We start from the raw sequence: 21,031 nt of genomic DNA on the forward strand, positions 1-21,031 counted from the left end.
GCGGTCAGCCGGGCCGATCCTTGCTAGCCCGGAGCCCTTCGCCCTCACCGTTTTGAGCCATTTCAGGTCTGAGTCCATGTCGATGACCGTAATCCAGGCCTGCACTTCGATGAGGTAGAAGTCGGAGTGACTGACCTGCTTGCGGTCCTCGGGGTGGCGGTGCTGCACCGTGACCAGGCTCCGCTCGCCCTGCTTGAAATGGATCAGGATGTCGTCCAGGGCCTGAGGGTTGTCCAGCCCGAGGTTCAGGGTGACCGGCGCAATGTCCTCACCGAACTCAAGCTGCAGTTCATCCTCGACCCTTTCGCAGCGGTAAGTGACCAGATCGTACTTGGCAGGCTTGTCGAGCCCCTGCCCGACCCTGAGAATTTCCTTGTACATTTTGCTCGCGTCGTTCTTGGTGACAAGCCTGCGCTCGCGGGGCTTGTCCTGAGGCGGCTCCCCGTCAGAGAGGGCGTCGAAGGGCTGCTCGGAGTGGCTGTCCTAATCGGGCACCACTGATTTTATCATTGCCAATAGACATTATTACTAAAGGCATGCCTATGAAGTACCGCTACGACGCCAGGACCCTGTACCGCCCCCCGTACCGCCCTTCGCCTCAGGCCCGCACCCGCAGAGAGTACAGGCCCAGGTACCGCTACCTGCTTGGCAGCTCCCTCGCTCGCACTGAGAGCTCGCTCAGCAGGGATTCGTTTAGCAGGGAGTCACCGGCAGACTCCCAGGGCCGGGAGTCAGGGCAGATCCGGATCGAGGAGCAGATCGAGGCGAAGGCTGAGGAACTGAAGCTCCGTATGGAAAACCGGCTGGTAGAACTGCAAGAGCGGTTAGGTGGACGGGATCGCGAGCTGCGGGAGCTGGTGAATCGGCTGGAGCAGGTGCTGGCCGGGCACTTGGCGCGGGAACAGGCCTGGTAGCGCGAGCGAGCGGAGCTACTGGACGAGGTATAGCGTCTGAAGGGAGATAAGTCTGTCTGCTTAATTAATGGAAGCGAAGCCGCGACCCTGCTGCGTGTGCAAGGAGCTGCGGGAGGAGCTGAGCGTGTGCCGGATCGAGCAGCCCGAGGCGGAGTGCGCGGACGTGCTGGCCCGCTACCGCGAGTGCATGAAGGGGTACGGGTTCCCGGTGGGTGATTATTATAACGATGAAGCCGCGGCTGAGTTCGCGCGTGGAGCACGAGATCGGGGAGAACCGCCGGCGGCTGGACGACATGCGCCTGCACCACGAGAGCCAGAACACCAAGCTGCTCAAGATCCAGCAGCAGGAGCGCGAGGTCGACAAGGAGTACCAGCTCAAGAAGAAGAAGAACACCGAGACCATCAAGCACCTCGCCGAGGAGGAGGAGGTCTTCGAGAAGGAGCAGGAGGCAGTCCTCAAGGAATTCCAGGAGCAGCGCGAGGTCATCATCAGCAACGAGAAGAAGCGCAAGCTCGAGGAGGAGAAGAAGGAGCAGCTCGAGGCCTCCATTCGCCAGCGCAAGGCCAACATCGAGAGCAAGCGCCAGGAGGTCAACCGCAAGCGGGACCACGAGGCCTATCTGCGCCAGGAGATCGACCGCCACCGCGTCTACGAGGAGTTCCTGAAGCGCGTGATAGCCGTGGAGAGCCAGGTAGGCCCCGAGAGCGAGGAGGTGAGCGTGCAGCCGATCATCGACCGTTACAACAAGCTGCACGCTGAGACCACGCGCTACAAGGAGGAGCGGCTGGACATCGAGCGCGCGAAGGGGGACTACGCGAAGGAGCTGATGAAGGAGAAGAACCTGTTCGAGGACAAGATCCTGACCTACACGAGCGAGCTGAACGAGCTGAAGACCTCGGTGGAGAAGCTGGCGGAGGCCAACCTCGAGCTCGAGAACGAGATCGAGGAGAAGATCAGCGAGAACAACAGCAAGATGGTGGACTACTGCCAGATCATCTTCTGCGTCAAAAACCTCCACACCATGCTCCGCGAGAGCTACAGTCCTGGCTTCGTCCCCCGCGAGGAACCCGACTCCACCAAGGCCATCCTCGACAAGCTCTTCTTCATCCGCGAGTACTACCGGGCCTTCCTCCGACCCGAGGACAAGCGCAAAAAGTGAACATCACCCCGCCCCCTGCAGCTCCAGCCGACCGCCCCCTGCCCGCCACAGTGCGCTCCGGCATTCCTCCCCCCGTCCCCATTCCAGTCGGTTCCACTCGGCACTGACCCTCGTGCTGCCCAGCCGCAGCGGGCATTCCAGCCGCAGCAGCTCCGCCAGCTTGCCCTCCGCGCCTGCCAGCACCAATTGCAGGGGCTGGCTGGCAAGCCCCTCCACCAGCAGCAAGGCCTGCTCGAGCGACAGGCTCCACAGCTGGTCTACTATCACGACTTCACCCAGTTTTTGCTACCGGAAAGAGTCCAGGCTGTCCAGCTCCTGAAGCCGGGTCGACTGACTGTACCTCTTGGGTGATGTCTCTGTGAAGGGCTCTAAAGTCGAAAAAGGCCCTCCAAGGGACCAGATGTCGAGGTCTCCCCTTTTGAGAGCAGGCTCTAGAAGCCTGCCACACCTCCGTGACAGCTAAAGGTAGACCCCTCCATTTTCGACAAGCGGCAGCAGGGTGACCTTGCTGCCCCGCTGGAGGTGATACTCAGCGAGGGCGACGACAAGACAGGTCTGGCTGTGGCAGGCCTGCTCCTCGAGCAGGACAAGAGGCCCCTCCAGCTGGGCGCGGGGGTGCAGCTCAGCGAAGGCAGCGATCAGGTTCTGCATGATGATGATAGAATCACTTTTTGTCATGATTGGCCTTGGTCCAGGCCTCTGCGATGGTGCGCTTCATGTCGTCGTCCCCGTCCTGGTACATCTTCTTCATCATGTTCATGAGGGCGCCGTTCGGATCCTCCTTGGCCTCCTTCTAGTCGGACTTGCCCAGCATACTTTCTTTCCAGACCAGGCTCGACCAGTGCGAGGTCTTCGCCTTTGCCAGGGCCAGCTGCACCGAGTTGTTCTTGACCTTCCACGTGCTCTTTTCAGGAAGCACCTTCTCACAGAGTCTGGGCACTTTGAGCCGCAGGTTCTGGCCCTTGTAGTCCTGGATGGTCAACTCGAAGCCCTCCTCCTCGAAGGCGACCGCAACCCTGTCCCCGCAAAGGGCCTTGACCTCAGGAAGGCTGACAATGACCGTGACGGTGAGCCCCTCCTGATCCCAAGAGTATTTCGTGATGTTAGTGAAGGCCAGAGTTTTCTGGACCGGCTTGACAGGCTCGACCTTCTGAGGGAGCTGGCCCTCCAGCTCTGCGAGGGCGCGGGTCAGCAGGCGTTTGGTATGGGGGCCCTTGCAGCTGGCCAGCATCCCGCGCAGCTCTTCTAGATCCTTCTAGATCTCCATCTATATTATCGATGCAGGCGGGCAGGTCCTACATCCTGAAATGCGTGACCGCCTTCCTCAACCTCCAGGAGGAGCCCAAGTCCCTCGCCAAGAACACTGTCATCGAGGACTTCCTGGCCAACCCGGACCAGGCCCACTTCGGGCTCGCCTTCACCCCGAAGAAGGGCTTCAAGGTATTCAAGCTAGGATAGAACTACCCTCCTGGCACGCTCATCATCTCTGTCACCAAGCTGTCTCCCGTGCCCCTCACCCCCGCCAACGCCAGCGAGGTCCTCGCGGTTGAGCTGATGTCGCATGACCCGCTGCAGCACCTGGCCCTCGACCTCCAGTAGCTCTACATTCCTGCCTGCGAGTCCGACCCCCAGCGCAAGGCTCTCCTCGAGCAGTACCTGGCCTGCCTCGAAGGACAGGACTTTTAAACGGATGATCGGGCGGCGGAGTTGCTGAGCATTGAGGATGAGTTTGAGCACTGGCGCAGGGCCCAGGAGCGAACAACCAGTCCCTAGGCCAAGCGCAAGGCCAACTTCTTCATTGAGAGTTATGCGGCGATCGAGCCGATGTGGAACGAAAACCCCACGCCAGCTTTGGTGAAGGAACTGGTCGAGTCGACCGCCTAAACCCTCGACCGCATCTGGAGCAGCGAATTCCACTACCCCGAGAAACGATTCACCGAGCTGATGCGGTGCTTCAGCAAGGCCTTTTTCCAGCGGCTGGATCTGCTGCTGCCCCGGGTGCCCGAACGACAGAACATAGTCACGGCTCATGTCAACATCTTCAGACGCTGGGAGCAGACCCTCAAGGAGTACATCCGCGAGATCTTTCCTGCCTCCAGGCGCTACCATGGATCCCTGTCGTTCCTGGAACCTTTCGTGGACAGGGCGGACAAGGTCGTCCGGGTGGCCTCCGTCTCGGCCGAGCTCGAACGTGCGCCCCTCAACCGTAAAGTTGTTTTCTAGCCTTTCGCTCCGTTCAAGCTCAGCAAAGAAGCTGACAACAATGTGGAGGCAGCTCTCTACCGGTGTGAACAATCCCTGGCCACCAACCAAGCAGACATCCTCCAGTACTTCGGCCGGCTGGCCAGCGAGTTCCACCAGCCCAGTTCGTTCCTCCGCGGCATCAAGAGCATCGCCCGTATGGGCACCCTCTGGGGTTTCGCTTGCAAGGCAGGACTCGAAACTGGACCAGCCATACTGGGCCTGCAACAGATTGTATCAGGCCTGGAGCAAAAACTACTCGACCAGATGGAGTTCCAAAGTTCACGGGCCACCCGCACCTGCAGCGAGAGTGTGGGTAGAGTGCAGTGGGCCCGGCAGATGGGCCTCAAGGCCAAACAGCTGTCAGGCTACCTCGACAGCTACTTCGCCGGCGAAAAGGACGCCCAGCCGATCAAGTCGGACTTGACTCGGCTGACCCGCGACTACGGCAAGTATTAGCGTGATGAGTTCGAGGAGTGGCTAGGCGAGGTGCTGGAGTTGCAGTCGAAGGGTCGACTTTAGTTCAACCCTGCCCGCCTTATCATGCTCAATACGAAGGACGGCTCGCTGCAGGTCAACTATTCGGACCGGCTGCTGCTGCTGATCCGCGAGGTCCGGCAGCTCAGCGAACTGGGGTTCAAGAGGGATATCGACCCCGCAGTACTACAGACAGTAGAGCAGGGCCAACGCTACAGCAAAGAGGCGGTCACTCTCAAGGCCATCGCTCAGTTCTACAACCGCATGCCTGCTGAGCTGATCGACAGTCAGTCCCCCATGATCTACCAGCAGGCGCTCGCTTTCGAACAGTGCATTGCTGAGATCAACTCGTCCTCTCGCCCCTCTGAGGACGAGTTCCAGAATCACCTGGCCAGACTCAACCGGTCCTGCCAGACGCTTGAGCGCGAGAGCCGTAGGCTGCGCGGACACCACCTGCAGCTCGCGCAGCTGGTCGGAGGACTGGCCTCGGTCTCTTTGGACGGCGCTGGCAGAGAGACGTGGCAGGCCAAGCTGCGAGAGGCGAAGGAAATCGTGGAGGCGGCCACCCGCGGTAAAGACCCCAGCATGTGCCGGAAATGGAAGTTCCACTGGGACGTGCAATTTTGCAAGCTGATGCGCTCGCAGCTGGAGAAAGTGTTCCTGGACGAGGCGGGGCTGCTGATGGTGCTGCCAGAGGAAACAGTCAGCATTGTCCTGATGCGGGGCGAAGTCTCTTTCCGGCCCAAGCTGGATGATCTAAGAGGCAGGCTGCTAAAGAACCTGAAGGGAGTCGTGATGTGGCCAGAGCAGGAGTTCCAGGGCATTGCATTCCTTAAGCCTTATCAGCAGCTGCCCCGCAAAAACGCAGAGTCCGTGGCTCGACTCTTCGAGCTGGTCGAGACCGTGGTCAGTGAGCTTCTTGCATTGCGGGCTGGGCTGCGCGAATGGGAGGCACTGGGGAAGATCCCAGGGCTGATTCCGCGGCTTGGGCGCATCGAAGACTGGGAGCATAACATCAAAGGGCTGAGGCATCGGCGCAAGGAGCTGGAGAAGCTACCTGATGAGGTGAAACTGGGCTGTCTGGCGGTGAAGCTACGGCCTTTCAAAGAGGGGGTCGAGGAGCAGGTGCAGGTCTGCCTGGAGCGCATGATGGACGAGCTGAAGCTGGGCCTGCGAGTGGACATCGAGCTGGTCGAGACCGGCTCTCTCCAGGGCCTGGACAAGCTGCGCAAACAGCCCACCACGCCCGAAGAGGTCAACTAGATCAAGAACACGTACCTCGAGCTGAAAGGCAAGCACAAGGAGATGGAGGAGAAGGTGGGCACGGTCGAGGTCAAGAACAAATGGCTGGCCAGCTCGCTCGGGCTGACAGAGGATCTGGGCCCCATGCAGGACGCCTTTCGAAAGTTCACTGCTCGCATCTCTGACTACGATCAGATCCTGGCCGAGCAGCTGGCCTTCCTTCGCAAGGAGATGGGCTCGAGGGAGGCCCGCGCGCGTGCTGAGCTTGACAATTTCAGAGGGCGGCTGGAGGGCACTCGCCTCGGAAGGGCCGAGCTGGGCCTGTCCGATGCCCGAGAGGCACTCGAGCTGGACCAAGAGAACTTCGCCCACTGGAAAGAGCTCAGCACATACATCGAAAAGATTCAGAAAGACTGCCTGCAGTTCGACATGCCAGTGCCGGAGTTCTAGACCAAGGAGGCCTTGAAGGAGGTGGAGGACCGCGAGGGGCAGTGGGCCAGCTTCATCGCCTTCGAAAAGGAGCTCAAGGGCTGGTAAGAAAAACCTTGGATGGACTTAAAAGCCCACATTTTCGAGTTCCAGGACTGGCTCGAAGCGTGGTCCGAAAAGGTGGCCAGGGAAAAGAAGCACCCCGTCACGAATATGCTGGCCAGACTGGTCGCACAGTATATCTAGGTTTTCCCGGTGCTCAAGCTCTGCCAGGGAGACGGCTTCGAGAAGGAGCACTGGCGGCAGCTGAGCCAGATACTCTCGCTGCAGGGGGAAGACCGACTGACGATGGGCAGCTTCCTGGGCATGCCCGAGCGGCTGCAGCAGCGGGCCGCAGACATCAAGGAGTTGGTCGGGCGGGCGCACGGGGAAGTGACCTTGAAGGAGGCGATCCAAGAACTCCGGATCTGGTGCGAGGCGGCAGAATTCTAGTTTTCTGAGTACTCGAGCGCACGGGGCAAGGTGCCGGTCATCCGCGAGTGGAAGGACATGCTCAGCAAGGTGAGCGACAACCAGGCGCTGCTCTCGAGCCTGCGGGAAAGCAAGTGGGCGGACCGCTTCCTCGAGCAGATCGGCCAGTTCGAGACCAAGCTTTCGGGGCTAGACGAGCAACTGGCTGTCCTCAACACTGTCCAGCGCAAGTGGCTCTACCTCGAGCCCATCTTCAGCCGCAAGGCCCTGCCCTCCCACTCGCAGGTGTTCGGGCAGGCGGATGAAAAAATCGCCGGGATCCTGCGCCGCCTCAGCGAGACCCGCAAAGTGATCAGCCTGAACGAGGCGGGACAGCTCTCGCTGCTGTCCTCGCTGAGCAACACGCTGGACATCTGCCAGAAGGCGCTGAACGACTTCCTGCAGGAAAAGCGATAGAAGTTCCCTCGGTTTTTCTTCCTGGGCGATGAGGACCTGCTGGAGTTGTTGGGCCACCCCGCCGACGTGGCAGTCGTCGGCAGGCACCTCAGGAAGCTGTTCGCCGCGCTGGCCAAGGTCCAGGGCGCCGGCAAATCCCTGGACTGTTTCGGCAGCATCGAAGGCGAGATCGTCGGCATGAAGCCCGTGGCAGTCACGGAGGAGATTGAAAGCTGGCTGTCCACGCTCGAGCAGAGTACCTTCAGCGCGCTGTAGTCGATGGCCAAGACCAAGATCGGCTAGCAAAAGCGGTCCCTGCAGATGGACCTGCCCAGCCAGATCCTCAGCCTGTGCGAGCAGGTGCACTTCTCATCACTGCTCTCCTCCCTCAAGTTCAAAGAAGTCCGGCAGTTCCTTGCCCAGTTCCTGGACCAGCTGGTCGGGCTGATCGGAACCGCCAAGGGCGTGACCGTGCTGAAGATCAAGTCGCTGCTGCTGGATGTGATTCACAACCTGGAGTGCGTGGACAGGGCCGTCCGGGAGCAGGTCAGCAGCAACGACGAGTTCGGCTATCTGCGCATCATGCGGTATGTGAGCCGGTCGGGTAGGGTCGAGGTCAGCCTCCTGCAGTACAGCTTTCCCTACTCCTACGAGTACCAGGGCAACCTCCCGAAGCTGGTGTTCACCCCGCTGACAGACCGCTGTTTCATGACCCTCGCCCTGGCGATGCGCATGGGCTACGGTGGCAACCCCTACGGCCCTGCAGGCACCGGCAAGACCGAGTCGGTGAAGGCGATGGCGCAGGCCTTCGGCAGACTGTGCCTGGTGTTCAACTGCGACGAGGGCATCGACTTCATGAGCATGGGGCGGATCTTCGTGGGGCTGGTGCGGTGCGGGGCGTGGGGCTGCTTCGACGAGTTCAACAGGCTGCTGTAGGAGCAGCTGTCCGCGATTTCGCAGCAGATCCAGGTGATCCAGTGGGCCATCAAGGAGGGTCGGAACAAGGTCGAAATGCTAGGGCGGGCGGTCGAGGTCAACTTCAACTCGGGCATCTTCGTGACCCTCAACCCTGCCGGCAAGGGCTACGGCGGCAGGAGCAAGCTGCCCGACAACCTCAAGCAACTGTTCAGGCCCGTCGCCATGTCCATCCCCGACAATGAGCTCATCGCAGAGGTGCTGCTCTACGCAGAGGGTTTCAAGTCCGCAAAAGTGCTGGCCGAGAAGGTGGTCACGGTGTTCCTTCTGAGCAGGCAGCTGCTGAGCCCACAGCAGCACTACGACTGGGGCCTGCGGGCCCTGAAGACCGTCCTGACAGTGGCAGGCAGGCTTATCCAAGAGTAGCCCTAGAAGAGCGAGCAGAAGGAAGCCGAGCTGCTCATCAGGTCCATCCGCATCAACACGCTCAGCAAGCTGACCTTCGCGGACACCAAGAAGTTCGGTTCCCTGCTCGGCGACGTCTTCCCTGGCGTCCCTGTCTCTGACATCACCTACCCCGAGATCACCAAGGCCATCGAGGAGGCCCTTACTGTCATGAAGCTGGCGGTGAACCCGGTCCAGGTCAGCAAGGTGCTGCAGTTCTACGAGGCCACCATGCAGAGGATGGGGGTGGTGCTGGTGGGCCCCTCGGGCTGCGGCAAGACCACCATCTGGCGGGTCCTGCGCAAGGCCCTTGAACTGCTCAAACAGCCCGTGAAGGCCTTCATAATCAACCCCAAGGCGATGAGCAGGCAGGTGCTTCTGGGCAGCATGAACCACGACACCCGTGAGTTCACGGAGGGGGTGCTGACCCAGTCCGCGAAGCAGGTGGTCAAGCACGAGGGCAGGAGCTGGATCGTCCTGGACGGAGACATCGACCCCGAGTGGGTCTAGTCCTTGAACTCAGTCCTGGACGACAACCACCTCATGACCCTCCCGACAGGCGAGCGCATCTCCTTCCAGAGCACCACCAACTTCATCTTCGAGACCGACCACCTCCGTTTCGCCTCCCCTGCCACTGTCAGCCGCATGGGCATGATCTACCTCAACAACGAGGACGTCGCGCTCTCCGACATCATCTCGCAGTGGGCCATGGACCTGCCCAACAGAGACTTCCTCCTGCCGATGATCGACAGGGTCCCGCTCGCCCTTGAGGAGGAGGGCAGCATAGTCCCCAGCACCATGGTCGGCCGCCTGTTTGACCTCCTCTCCCAGGTGAGAAATGCCACCACCCCCCAGCAGTTCTACCTCGGTGCCCTGCGCGCCCAGCTGGCGAACCTCAGCCCTTAAGACCGTCTCAAGAGGATGCAGGCACTGCTCGAGGCCCTCAACGAACGCAAGCACAGCGGGCAGGACAGCGACCCTCTCGACGTCTACCTCAAGGACAGCACCTTCAAAAGCTTTGCGCCTCAGCTGGAAGATATCCAGAGATCGGAGTTGGAGTCAGGCGAGCCTCCGATCGTGCTGACTGCGGCCCTGCTGAGGGACCTGGCCGTGCTGCGGCCGTGGATGCAAGACATGCAGCACGTGATCCTGGTGGGCCCCCAGGGCTGCGGCAAGCAATTGCTGATGAGGGCAGCCATCCGCTAGCTCAAAAAGACCGAGAAGGTCGCGGTCGCCCGGATCTACTGCAACGCGCAGACCTCAGGGTCACAAATCCTTCAGAAGCTAAGCGCAGTGTGCCAACGCTCGACCAACCACCTCGGCAGAGTACTAAAGCCACTCAACTGCTCTCGGGTGATCCTGCTGCTGTCGAACCCCAACATCCCCACCCCCGACAAGTACGCGACCATCCAGCTGATCGCCTTCCTGCAGTCGCTGATCACCCACCGTGGGTTCTACGACCCTGCCAACCTCGAGTTCGTGCAGGTTGAGAGGGTGCAGGTTGTCTTGTTGATCGAGCCCTCCTCGTCGATAGGCAGGCACCCTCTCACTCCGCGTCTCACTGCCAAGACCAGAGTGCTTGCGTTGGGATACGACTCGCCTGCCCTGGTTCTGTAGCAGTACGCAGCGGCCCTTGTGGGCAAAGCCCAAGCCCCAAAGCTAAGCGCCTTCCTAAGCGAGCTGTATTCAGAGCTCAGCACGAAATTCGACCGTTCCTAGCACTCGCACTACGCCTTCACCCCCAAGCATCTGGTGCAGATCTTCTTCGGCTTGCTCAAGTACGAGCTGGGCGCCGCAGAGGCCACCGGAGAGGCACTCATCCACGAGACCGTCCGGCAGTACAGGGACAAACTAGTCACCCACGAGCACAAACAGAGGTTCGACTCGGTCCTCGGTGCCCTCGCCCGCAAGCATTTCCGAGCAGACCCCCGGGAGCTGTACTACACGGCCCTGCTAAGCAAGGGAGGGCTGACCCGCATCCCGAAGAAAGATTACGCAGCATTGCTGCAGCAAGGGCTGGTCAGTTACGAAAGAGAGTTTTACAGGCTGGGTCTCATCCTCTGCGAGGACACGATGGCCCTGGCCGCGGGGATCGACCGGGCGATCAGCAGTCCCGGCAACCTGCTCCTCGCAGGGCGGTCCGGCTCCGGCCGCAAAAGCACTGTGGTGCTGCTCTGCCACCTGCTGCGCCTCGAGATGGCCAGCCTCTCGCCCACCCGCCACTACTCGACCAAATAATTCAAGCGCGACCTCCGAGCGATCCTGGAGCAGGTGGGCGGACAGGGCAAGAAGATGGTCCTCCTGATCGAGGACCACCACCTCAGCTCGCCCGAGTTCTTGGAGCTGCTGAACAGCCTGCTGATGAGCGGAGAGGTGCCAGGACTGATCGGCCCAGAAGAGATCGAGCGGATCGTGGACAACCCCGAGGCTCTGAAGCGGTAGGCCTCTGGAAGCGCATCCCTATACGACAGCTTCTGTGAGCGGATCAGAAGCAACCTGAGGATCGTGTTCTCTCTGGACTACAAGCGACAGTCCTTCGCGGACAACTGCGCGGCCAACCCCGGCTTGCTCAGCAAGACTGCCCTCATCTGGCAGTCGGGCTTCTCTCAGGAATCGCTTTCCAACATCAGCATCGAGATGCTCAAATAGCAGCCGAAGTCCGTCGAGCAGGCGCTCAGCATCTTCCGGGTTGCTTGCGAGGAGTTCAGCAGCCCGCCCCGGGAGTTCTTCAGTCTTGTGGCCAACTTCCAAGCGATCCTGGCGGCGAAGGCCGGCTAGAAGGACCTCAAGATCAGGCACTTCGAACTGGGACTGGGCAAGCTGCAAGAGGCTCAGGAGACTGTCGACAAGCTGTCTGCAGAGGCTATCGAGAAAAAAAAGCTGCTGGCTAAGAAATAGGCCGAGGCGAACGAGGCACTGGCCAAGAACGCCAAGGCCATGCAGCGGGCTGCTTAAAGAAAGCTGGACACCGAAAAGCTTTCAGGAGAACTGAGGCGGGAGGAGGGGCGGATCATCGAGAAGAAGAAAGTCGCAGAAAAAGAACTTTCGTAGGTCCAGCCGCAGGTCGATGCGGCCAAAAAGGCAGTCAGCTGCATCTCGAAAGGGCACCTCGACGAGGTCAAGTCCCTGGGACGGCCCCCGCCAGCCGTCGAGTACTGCCTCCGCTCGGTCTGCACTCTGCTCGGGCAGCCTGGCCTGTCCTGGGCCGAGATCAAAGGCGTGATGAAGGGCCGGCTGATCGAAACCATCATGGCCTTCGACGCGAGGTCAATCACAGAGCGCCAGCGGAAGGAGGTCGAGCGCGAGATGGACGAGCATCCCGAGGCCTTCAAGAAGGACATCATCTACCGGGCATCACAGGCCGCCGGGCCTCTCAGCGACTGGCTCAAGGCGATGCTGGTCTATTCGAGGGTTCTGCAATCGATCGCCCCTCTGGAACGTGACCTGGCCGAACTTGGCAAGCAACTCGAATTCTCCAAGCAGAAGGTCGGAGAAACACAAGCGGACCTGGAGCTGATCGAGAAGGAGGCCAAGGAGCTGGAAACGATCTACGCCCAGAAGACTGCAGAGGCGGAGTCCCTGAAGATCAACCTCAAGAAGGCAGAGGCACTAACTGAGTCGGCGGCCAAACTGCTCGGAAAACTGGCTGGTGAGAAGGAGCGCTGGCGCAGCGCAGTCCAGGCCATGCAGGCCTAGAAGACAGCCCTTCCCGACAGCGCCATGCTCGCGGCCGCCTTTTGTGTGTTTCTCAGTCCTGCTGATGAAAAGGTCCGGGAGAGGGTCGTCAGCGAGTGGAAGAGGCAAGTGAAGGCCCCTGACTGGAACTTCCTGCGCTTCATGGCAACTGAGAGCGAGCTCCTGGTGCGGAAGAGCGAGGGGCTGCCTGACGACACTCTGTCTCTCGAAAACTCGGTGAGCCTGTTCGCCACTAGGAGCGTACCACTGTTGATCGACCCTACTGCCAGCTCGACCAAATGGCTGAAGCAGACCCTGTCCAAAGAAAAGTCCTTTGAACTGGTCTCGCAAGGCGACCCAAAGCTGTCGACTCACCTGGAGTTGGCAGTGCGGTTCGGCAAGACCCTGGTGGTGGAGGACTGCGACCGCATCGAAGGCATCCTCTTCCCCCTGCTGAAGCGGGAGATCATCTCGCAGGGGCAGAGGAAGCTGGTGCTGATCGGGGACAAGCTGGTGGACTACAATGACGACCTGCGACTGTACCTGTGCAGCAGGGACGGCCGGCTGGCGCTGTAGCCCCATGCTGCGCCTCTGGTCACTGTCCTCAACTTCAGCATCACCAAGGCCGGCCTCGAAGGCAAGTTGCTCTCCCTCATCATCGACTTCTACCAGCCAGAACTGGAGAAGAAGCGCTCGGAACTGCTCGAGAAGCAGGAGGGGCTGAAGGTCTCGCTTGAGGGGCTCGAGAAGAGCCTGCTGGAAGAGCTGGCTTCTTCCAAGGGCAACATCCTCGAGAACGCAGGGCTGCTGGCCTCGCTGGACGCCACTAAGACTCAATCGTCCGAAATCCAGGTCGCGCTGTCAGCCTCGATCGAGCTGGCGGGCAAGCTGGACTCCTAGCGCGAGAACTACCGGGCGCTGGCAGTCCACGCCACCACCGTCTTCATGCTGATCAAGCAGCTGTCTAGCCTCAGCAACATGTACCGCTTCTCGCTGGCCTACTACCTGAATCTGTTCAAGCGGTCGCTTTCGGAGGTTGACGAAAAGGCACCTCTTAAGGACAAACTGAGCGATACTGCCCGCAGCCTAAACCGCATCGTGTTCGGAGCCGTGTCCGCCGGCCTCTTCAAAGCGGACCGGCTCACCTTCGCCCTCCACTTTGTCAGGGCCATCAAGCCCGACCTCATCCCCTCCCTAGAGTGGGAGATCTTCCTAGGCCAGAAAGTTTCAACGAAGGCGGCTTCCTCGGTGCCTGGGTGGCTGCCGCCGGACCGGGTGGACGCCTTCAGCGTGCTAGTCAGTCATCTGGGCTCAGTGATGGGCTCACTGGGCCTCAGCGGTGCAGAGTGGCAACGGTGGTACAATGAACTGGAGTGCGAAAATAACTTCCCTCGCTGCAAACTGACTGAGTTCCAGAAGCTGCTGCTGGTGCAGGCGGCCCGGCCGGAGCGGCTGCAGTCCATCATGCACAACTTCGCGGTCGAGGGACTAGGGATCGGCAGCATCGCGGGACAGAGTCTTGGGTTCAAGGCCTTCGCAGAGGTGGACGGCAAGACCCCGATCCTTTTCATCGTCTCGACAGGGTACGACCCGACCAAGGAACTCGAGGAGTGGGCGGAAAAGGAGGTCGGGCGAGACAAGTTTGTGCAGCTGTCGCTGGGCGGAGGACAGACTGATTCCATCCTGGCGGAGATCAACAAGGCGGCCGCAGGAGGGTCATGGATCTGCCTGAAGAACCTGCACCTGGTGACCGCCTTTCTGCCTGCCCTCGAGAAGCACATCAACCAGCTCAAAGAGCCTGCAGAAAAGTTCAAGATCTTCCTGACCACCGAGCCCCACGATAAATTCCCTGCGATCCTGATCGAAAACTCGTTGAAGAGCACCTACGAGGCCCCTCCCGGCGTGCGGAGGAACATGACCAGGTCTCTGCAGCCAGTGTCCGCCAGCCTGCAGTCCCTGCCAGGCAACAAGTCCGTCTCGCTGGTCGCCCTGAGCCTGCTGCACGCCATCCTGATGGAGCGGCGGGCCTTCATCCCCCAGGGCTGGTCCAAGGCTTACTAATTTGGGGCCACTGACTTTCGCGTGGCCCACCAACTGATCCTCGAGAGGGGCAATTCATTCTCTGAGAAGGACGTGGCCTACATCCAGGGCGTGCTGCAGGAGGTCGTGTACGGAGGCAGGATTGACAACCCTTTCGACTCAGAGGTGCTGGCGACCTACCTCCGCAAGTACCTGGCGCTGGCAGTCGTGCAGGGCGAGCAGCCTCTGCTGCTTGGTTCGGCATTGTCCAAGAGTCCAACCGGTAAGGATATCAACGCCCTACTGCAAAAAATACCTGACGTGGACAGCCCACTACTGTTCGGACTGCCCAAGGGAATCGACAAGGCCGTCCAGAAAGTAAGCTCGGGCAAGGTCATCGCGGGGTTGAAGCTACTGGGCAGCATCTCCAGCGATGAGCTCAAATTTGACCGGGAGAAGTGGGCGGTCCTGCTGAAGCCGATCTTCTAGCTGTGGAGCGAACTCTCCAGCCAGCTCAAGGGCAAGCTGCCTCGCCAGGTCAGCTCCGCAGAACTCGCGGAAATTGACCCCATCAAAAACTTCGTGGCTCTGGAGGTGCAACAATCACTGAAGGATATGGAGGTGGTCAGCAAGTCGATGCACAACCTCAGGCTCATGCTGCAGGGAGGTGCGCTGGTATCCAGCCAGATCGTCAGGGACGGGGCGGATCTGCTTGCAGGGTAGGTGCCTGTTCGCTGGATGGCTTCCTGGGAGGGGCCGGATGGCATAGTCGAGTGGCTCAAAGGCTTTTGCAAAAAATTGGGCTTTTTGAAGGCCTGGCAGGAGCAGGCCAGTAGGGACCAACTAGCGAGCGGGGTGCTGGACCTGTCAGAACTTTTCCACCCCGAGGTTCTGATAAACGCCATTCGACAGACCTCAGCCCGCGCTCTCAAGGTGCCCATCAACGAGCTTTGCCTGCAAGCCAGCTTTAATAAAGATTCGCTGTCAGAAAACGCCTTTAGTCTCAAAAACATTTTGTTGGAGGGTGGCTGCCTGACCCCGGCAGGGGCTGTCACGCGCGATGACGGGGCCGGCACTGAGCACGTGGTATTGCCGCCCCTCCATCTGTGCTTCTCGAGGCGCGAGCCGAAAGGCCTCCATCTGTCCAGCAAGGCCGACTTCCCGCTATTCGCCTCGCCCTCGCGGAACGGCTGCTGCTGAAGGTGAACCTGCCAGTGGATGGCAGTGTGACCGACTGCGTGATCGCGGGGGCAGCCCTGATCGTGAATGAATGATCTGGATACTTGATGGGCAATTGCTTTTAAGACTCTGGTGAGACTCGAGCAAGCAGTAGCCAGGCCCTACTCACCCCTCGTGAGGCTACTAAGCTAAGAGAGGACTCTCTGACCGGATCCTCTCGCAAACGCCTCTTCCGCCCGCCCTAAAGGGAAAAATCGACTGTCTCCAAATCGTCCAAAGTGAGTGTCTCGAGCAGCCTGTTCAAGCAGTTGGAACGCATGCTCCCGCCTTTCTAGTTCCCAGGGGAGTACGAGGACGGCAAACGGAGAGAACTGAAGTCCAATGTTCGAGGGACCGGTTACTTGTATTCCGGGGAGTGGGAAGAAGGACAGCCCCACGGGAAGGGCACTTTCTTGGGCAGCAGCGGCAGTGGAAGTACCATGGATATATCCAGAACGGACAGCCGCACTTCTACGGGCGCCTGTACGACCTGTCGAAGCAGCACGTAGTGGAGGGGACAGTCTCTTTCGGCAACTTCCATGGCAAGGGCAAGGTCTACAAGCTAGACAGCAGCTATCTCGAAGGACACTTCAATAACGGCTAGCTGTACCACGGCCTGGCTGAGTACCCGGACGGCTCCTCCTACAGCGGGGAGTTCAAAAGGGACGTGCCCTGGGGCAGCGGCATCTACCGCTGGAGAGACGACACAGTCTACGAAGGGGGCTTCTAGAGAGGAGTGCTGCGAGGGCCGGGGAAGATGACCCTCGAGGGCGAGACAGAGAGCGGGGTGTTCGAGAGGGTGTGCCAGTCCAGCCCCCCCGCCTCTCAGGCAAGGCAGGCCCAGTACCGGTGCTACAAAGAGATTGATTGAGGTGTAGTAAATGACAATCACTTTTTATTCTTGACTGCCTTCGAAAGCCAGTCGAAGCCATCCACCACCCCCCTTCCGTCCAGCCCGCAGCAGCTCTGGATGTGCCACGCCCGATCTCGCAGCGTGTGCAGGCCCAGCTTCTCGGTCAGGGTCGGCAGGGTAGCTGCCGCGATGTCGCACTTGTTGGCCAGCACCAAGAGAGGCACACCTCGGAGAGCCTAATGGTTGATGGCTTGCGAGAGGGTGTCTCTGGCCAGGTCGAACCTCTCCTCGTCGCTGGAGTCGAGCACGTAGATGATCGCACTGGTGTTGTCGTAGTAGTGGTGCCAGAGCGCACGGATGCTTGTCTGGCCGCCGATGTCCCACGCCACGAATTTGAGGTTCTTGTAGGTCAGAGACTCGACATTGAAGCCGATGGTGGGGACTGTGTTGACTACCTCACCTAGGCGCAGGTTGTACAGGATGGTGGTCTTGCCAGCCCCATCAAGGCCGATGATTATCAGGCGGTGGGGGGCAGACCCCCCGAACATCTTCTCGAAAGCCTTGCTGATGAGCACTCCCATGTTATAAACTCTGGGGCGGGGGCGGGCTTTATACCCAGATTCCTACGGGTTCCTGGCAGGAAAATAATCAATGCCCGATCAAGTCCGATGGAAAGGACTGATGGCTGGTGGGCGGGTGTCCTAATCATTCTAGAAATGTTTTCTTTCTCGATGGGTTCGCCCTTCTTTGGGTTCGGGGCGCAGAGCGTGCCCAACATGTTCGATGCCTTCCTTAGCAACCCCTTCGTGAACCGGCGCTAGCCCTAAGAAGAGCAACCTAACGAGTCATTCTACAACCCCAAGCTGAAGAAGACGCCCTCGAAGACCGCCCCGAAAGTGGTTTACGAGCCGCACCAGAGCATGTACTGGAAGCAGCTCGGCAACGAAGCCTACTTCAGCGGCAACTACCCTCGGGCTCTCGAGATGTACGACAAGGCGATTTCGATCGACCCGACCAACAGCATCTTCTTCAGCAACAAGGCGAAGGTGCTCAAGGTGCTGGGCCGCCTGCCCGAGGCCCTGCAGTTCGCCCAGGAGGCGATCGAGCTGGACGAGAAGAACTACAAGGGCCATTTGATTTCGGGGCAGGTCATGGCCGAAATGGGGAAGAGAGACGGCCTGGAGCTGGTGGAGCGGGCTCTGGTGCGCCTGCGCAAGGCCCTCACCCTCTACTCCAGCAAGGCCGGCGAGGACAAGGTGGGCGAAATCAACATCTACATCTACCGGGCCAAGAAGCTCCACTGGATGATGCAGTTCGAGGGGCTCAAGGAGGCGCGCAAGGCAGTCGCGCGGGACTACCGCGAGCGGGTCGAGCAGGACACCTCCCTCTCCAAGGAGGAAAAGGACCTCCGCTTGCAGAGCTACATGCAGGTCAACTCGCACGCAGGGTCGTTCGTGGTGCCGGACCACCTGATCTGCCAGATCACCTACGAGCTGATGGAGGACCCGGTGGTGACGGAGGCAGGGATCACCTACGAGCGGGAGGCCATCCAGGAGCACATCGAGAAGAACGGCTGCACGGACCCGATCACCCGCAAGCAGATTTCGGGCAAGCTGTACCCGAACCACGCGATCAAGAAGGCGGTCAAGGACTTCCTGGAAAAGAACCCCTGGGCCTACGAGCACTCGGAGGGGCAGAGCTACTTGGACATCTCCTTCTCCTGATCTTTAATGCCGATTATTTACACACTGGTGGCCAACCCGCGCGGGCAGGTGCTGGCCGAGCACGCCATCCGCCAGGGCAACTGCCACCTGCTCGCCAGGGAGGTGCTCCTTTCCAATAAGCGATCCGCGCGGTTCCTCTGCCTGCCGATCCAGTAGTACGTCTACTACGTGGTCAACTCCCCTCAGGAGACCTTTCTGACCCTCTGCACCAAGGACTACCAAAAGCGTCTCGCCTTCGCCTTTCTCTAGGAAATTCGCAAGAACTTCTAGTCCACCTTCTCGCCCCAGCAGCGGCAGCAGGCGGTGGCCTTCTCGCTGGCCCGCTTCGGGCCGGTGCTCGCCGAGTACTCCGCGCGCTACAACGAGCCGCACAAGATCGACTCGCTGGCGCGCATGCAGCTCAGCGTCGCCCAGCTGGAAGAGATCGAGCGCGAGAACCTGGAGAAGATCCGGCTGCGGGGCGAGAAAATCGAGCTACTCGTGGAGCGCACCCAGACCATGAGCAGCCTCTCCATGGACCTGCGCACCAACGCCACGGCCCTCAAGCGCCAGATGGCCTGGAAAAACTGGAAGTGGTACGTGCTGGGCGGACTGGCCGTGGCCGCCTTCATCTACCTGATAATGGTGATGTCCTGCGATGGATTCGCTCTCAAGGGCTGCTTCTGATACTCATCAGTAAATCTGCTACTTGGTCCGCCGCCCCTCCAGTCGCCCCTCCAGCTCCTGCAGCTCGCGGGTCACGCTGTAGGCCAGCTCGTGGCTGGCATCCCGGGCCTGCTGCCGCTGCGCCTGCCGCTTGCTCAGCTTGCAGCAGCTCACCGCCCGCCGCCTCGCCCGCAGGCGGTCCGAGTGCTAATCAGGCGTCACCCGCAGGTACTCTCGTTTGAGCTTGGCCTCCTTCCACAGCTTGAACTTCATGTCGGTATAAGAGTTTCGCTCGAGACCCCGCAGGTACTGCTGCTAGACTTTCTTGTGCAGGTGGCGGGCGGCCAGCTGCAGTTGCCGGCGGTCCTTGGAGCATCCGCGATTGAATTGGAGCTCGGCCTGCCGCCTCTGCTCTCTGAGCTCCCAGTCCTTGAAGTACTGCCTTTTGCGGAACTATATTTCCTGGGCCTGCTCGGCCTTAGCCTGGGATTCCTGCCTGGCCTTACTCTAGCGGATAACCCTCCACTTGCGCTTGCTGGCCGCCGCCTTTTTCTTGATGATGCCCGTCTTCATGGCCTGCGAAATGTCATGCAAATTGGAGAGCAGCTGCTACTTGAAGGATAGGTTGTTGCTTCTGACCATGCGGTAGATGATCTGCTCGAGCCTGCGGAGGCCTTTGAGAGTGCTGGTGCGGGGGCGCGCAGGGAGGGGCGCGGTGGGGGGGCGCGAACACTCGGTGCGCCGGCTGGTCCGTTTTTATTTCATGAGAATTACAGCTTCATTATCGCCTATACTTTTTGAGGATCTCTTCACTCTTTCGGTGAGGTTGTAGCCACCCATGTCCCGAACCTCGTGCCTTTCCACCCGCTCCAGGCTGCGCAGCTCGCGCGCCCAGTCGCTGCTGCTCGACTCGTGCCCGCTGACCATTGTCACCGGCCGCACCTCTTCTCGCAAGGTTGCCTTGTGCCACTCCTGCTCGGCCCGCTCAACCCGTCTGCGCAGTTCTTGAGTGGCCTCTTCTGCGAAGCCAACCTTGAGGGGGTTAGCAAGTAGAGCCTGATTCTGGATGCGCTCGAGCACCTGCCAGGTGACCGCGAAGGTGCTGAAGCAGAATCGGGCCATGGTCGTGGTGGCCAGCCTGGCAGAGCACTCCACCCTGGCCAGCTCGCCTTTGAGGGCAGACACCTCAAAGGCGAGCCTCTTAATGCCGGCCCTGAGGCTGGCGATGAGCCTGCGTGCTTCCCTGAGGCGTTCCTCACAGCTCTGAGCATGTCCCCTCATGAATAAATAAAACAGGTATCTATTTCCTTTGATTCACTTTTTCATTCAACCCTTGTAAGCTGATTATTGTATGGACCGATCCCCAGTCACTTCGATCGATGGGTGTGCCCTGGAGGCCCTCGCCTAGGCCTACGGACTGCCCCTCCTCGTCTACAGCCACGGCACTCTCTCCAGCCGCATGTTCCGCACTCATCAGCACTCAGCTCCTGCAGGCCGCCGAGCGTCTGCCCCTGCGCTTTTACTACGCAGTGAAAGCGAACACCAACCCCCGGCTGATCCAGGCCATCATCGAGCAAGGAATCTTCGGCTGTGAAACCGTCTCCCTTGAAGAGATCGAAATCTGCCTCCGCAGTGGGGTAGAAGCCGCCAAAATTTTCCATAGTCCGAATTTTCAAACCGCCAAGGAACTGGAGCGCAGCCTCGGGATGGGGGTGCAGGTGAACCTGGGCGACTCCGGACAGATCCACAGCCACCATGAGCTGATAAAAGGGAGCAGCATTTCCTTGCGGGTGAACACGCTGATGGGCGACGGGCACTGCGCCAAAGTGATCACCAACAGCACGCAGTCGAAGTTCGGGGTGCCGATCAGGGAGGTGCCCGAGCTGCTGCTGTACTGCCGGGACCAGGGCATCGAAGTCAACGGGCTGCACCAGCACATGGGCTCCAACTTCAAGGAGAGCAGCACGCTCCTGGCCAACATCAGGCTGATGCTCGAGCTCTGTGCCCAGGCGCGGGCTATCTTCCCTGGCTTCAAGTTTCTGAACATCGGTGGGGGCTTCGGAGTGCCCTCTACGGACAGTGACCAGAAGTTCGAACTGCCTGCTTTCTTTGAGGATCTCAGGGCTCTGCACCCGCAGTTCTGCGAGGAGCAGGGCTTCGACCTGGTGC

The 21,031-nt window shown here is 60.1% G+C and overlaps 3 protein-coding genes across 3 annotated transcripts; 2 read left to right on the plus strand and 1 right to left on the minus strand.

Annotated features, from left to right (window-relative positions):
* Positions 1-6,583: 6,583 nt before the first annotated feature.
* On the plus strand, positions 6,584-16,370 carry LOC127594426 (cytoplasmic dynein 2 heavy chain 1-like). The gene is given in 11 exon segments (XM_052056300.1): positions 6,584-6,691; positions 6,737-11,166; positions 11,218-11,357; positions 11,874-12,393; positions 12,481-14,455; positions 14,534-14,880; positions 14,932-15,097; positions 15,236-15,508; positions 15,571-15,684; positions 16,062-16,193; positions 16,245-16,370. Coding segments are annotated over 11 exon segments (8,331 nt in total).
* Positions 16,371-16,528: 158 nt separating this feature from the next.
* LOC127594428 (uncharacterized) lies at positions 16,529-17,074 on the minus strand. The gene is given in 1 exon segment (XM_052056302.1): positions 16,529-17,074. A coding segment is annotated over 1 exon segment (546 nt).
* A 339-nt stretch (positions 17,075-17,413) lies between these two features.
* On the plus strand, positions 17,414-18,217 carry LOC127594427 (uncharacterized). The gene has a single exon (XM_052056301.1). The coding sequence runs from the start codon at positions 17,414-17,416 to the stop codon at positions 18,215-18,217; it is 804 nt and encodes a 267-aa protein (XP_051912261.1).
* Positions 18,218-21,031: the final 2,814 nt, after the last annotated feature.

The sequence above is a fragment of the Hippocampus zosterae genome, unplaced genomic scaffold (assembly GCF_025434085.1).
Source record: "Hippocampus zosterae strain Florida unplaced genomic scaffold, ASM2543408v3 HiC_scaffold_131, whole genome shotgun sequence".
Classification (NCBI taxonomy): Eukaryota; Metazoa; Chordata; class Actinopteri; order Syngnathiformes; family Syngnathidae; genus Hippocampus; species Hippocampus zosterae.

Bases quoted from the DNA above. Each gene is read 5' to 3' on its own strand.
- LOC127594427 (XM_052056301.1), top strand. From the start codon at position 17,414: ATGTACTGGAAGCAGCTCGGCAACGAAGCCTACTTCAGCGGCAACTAC.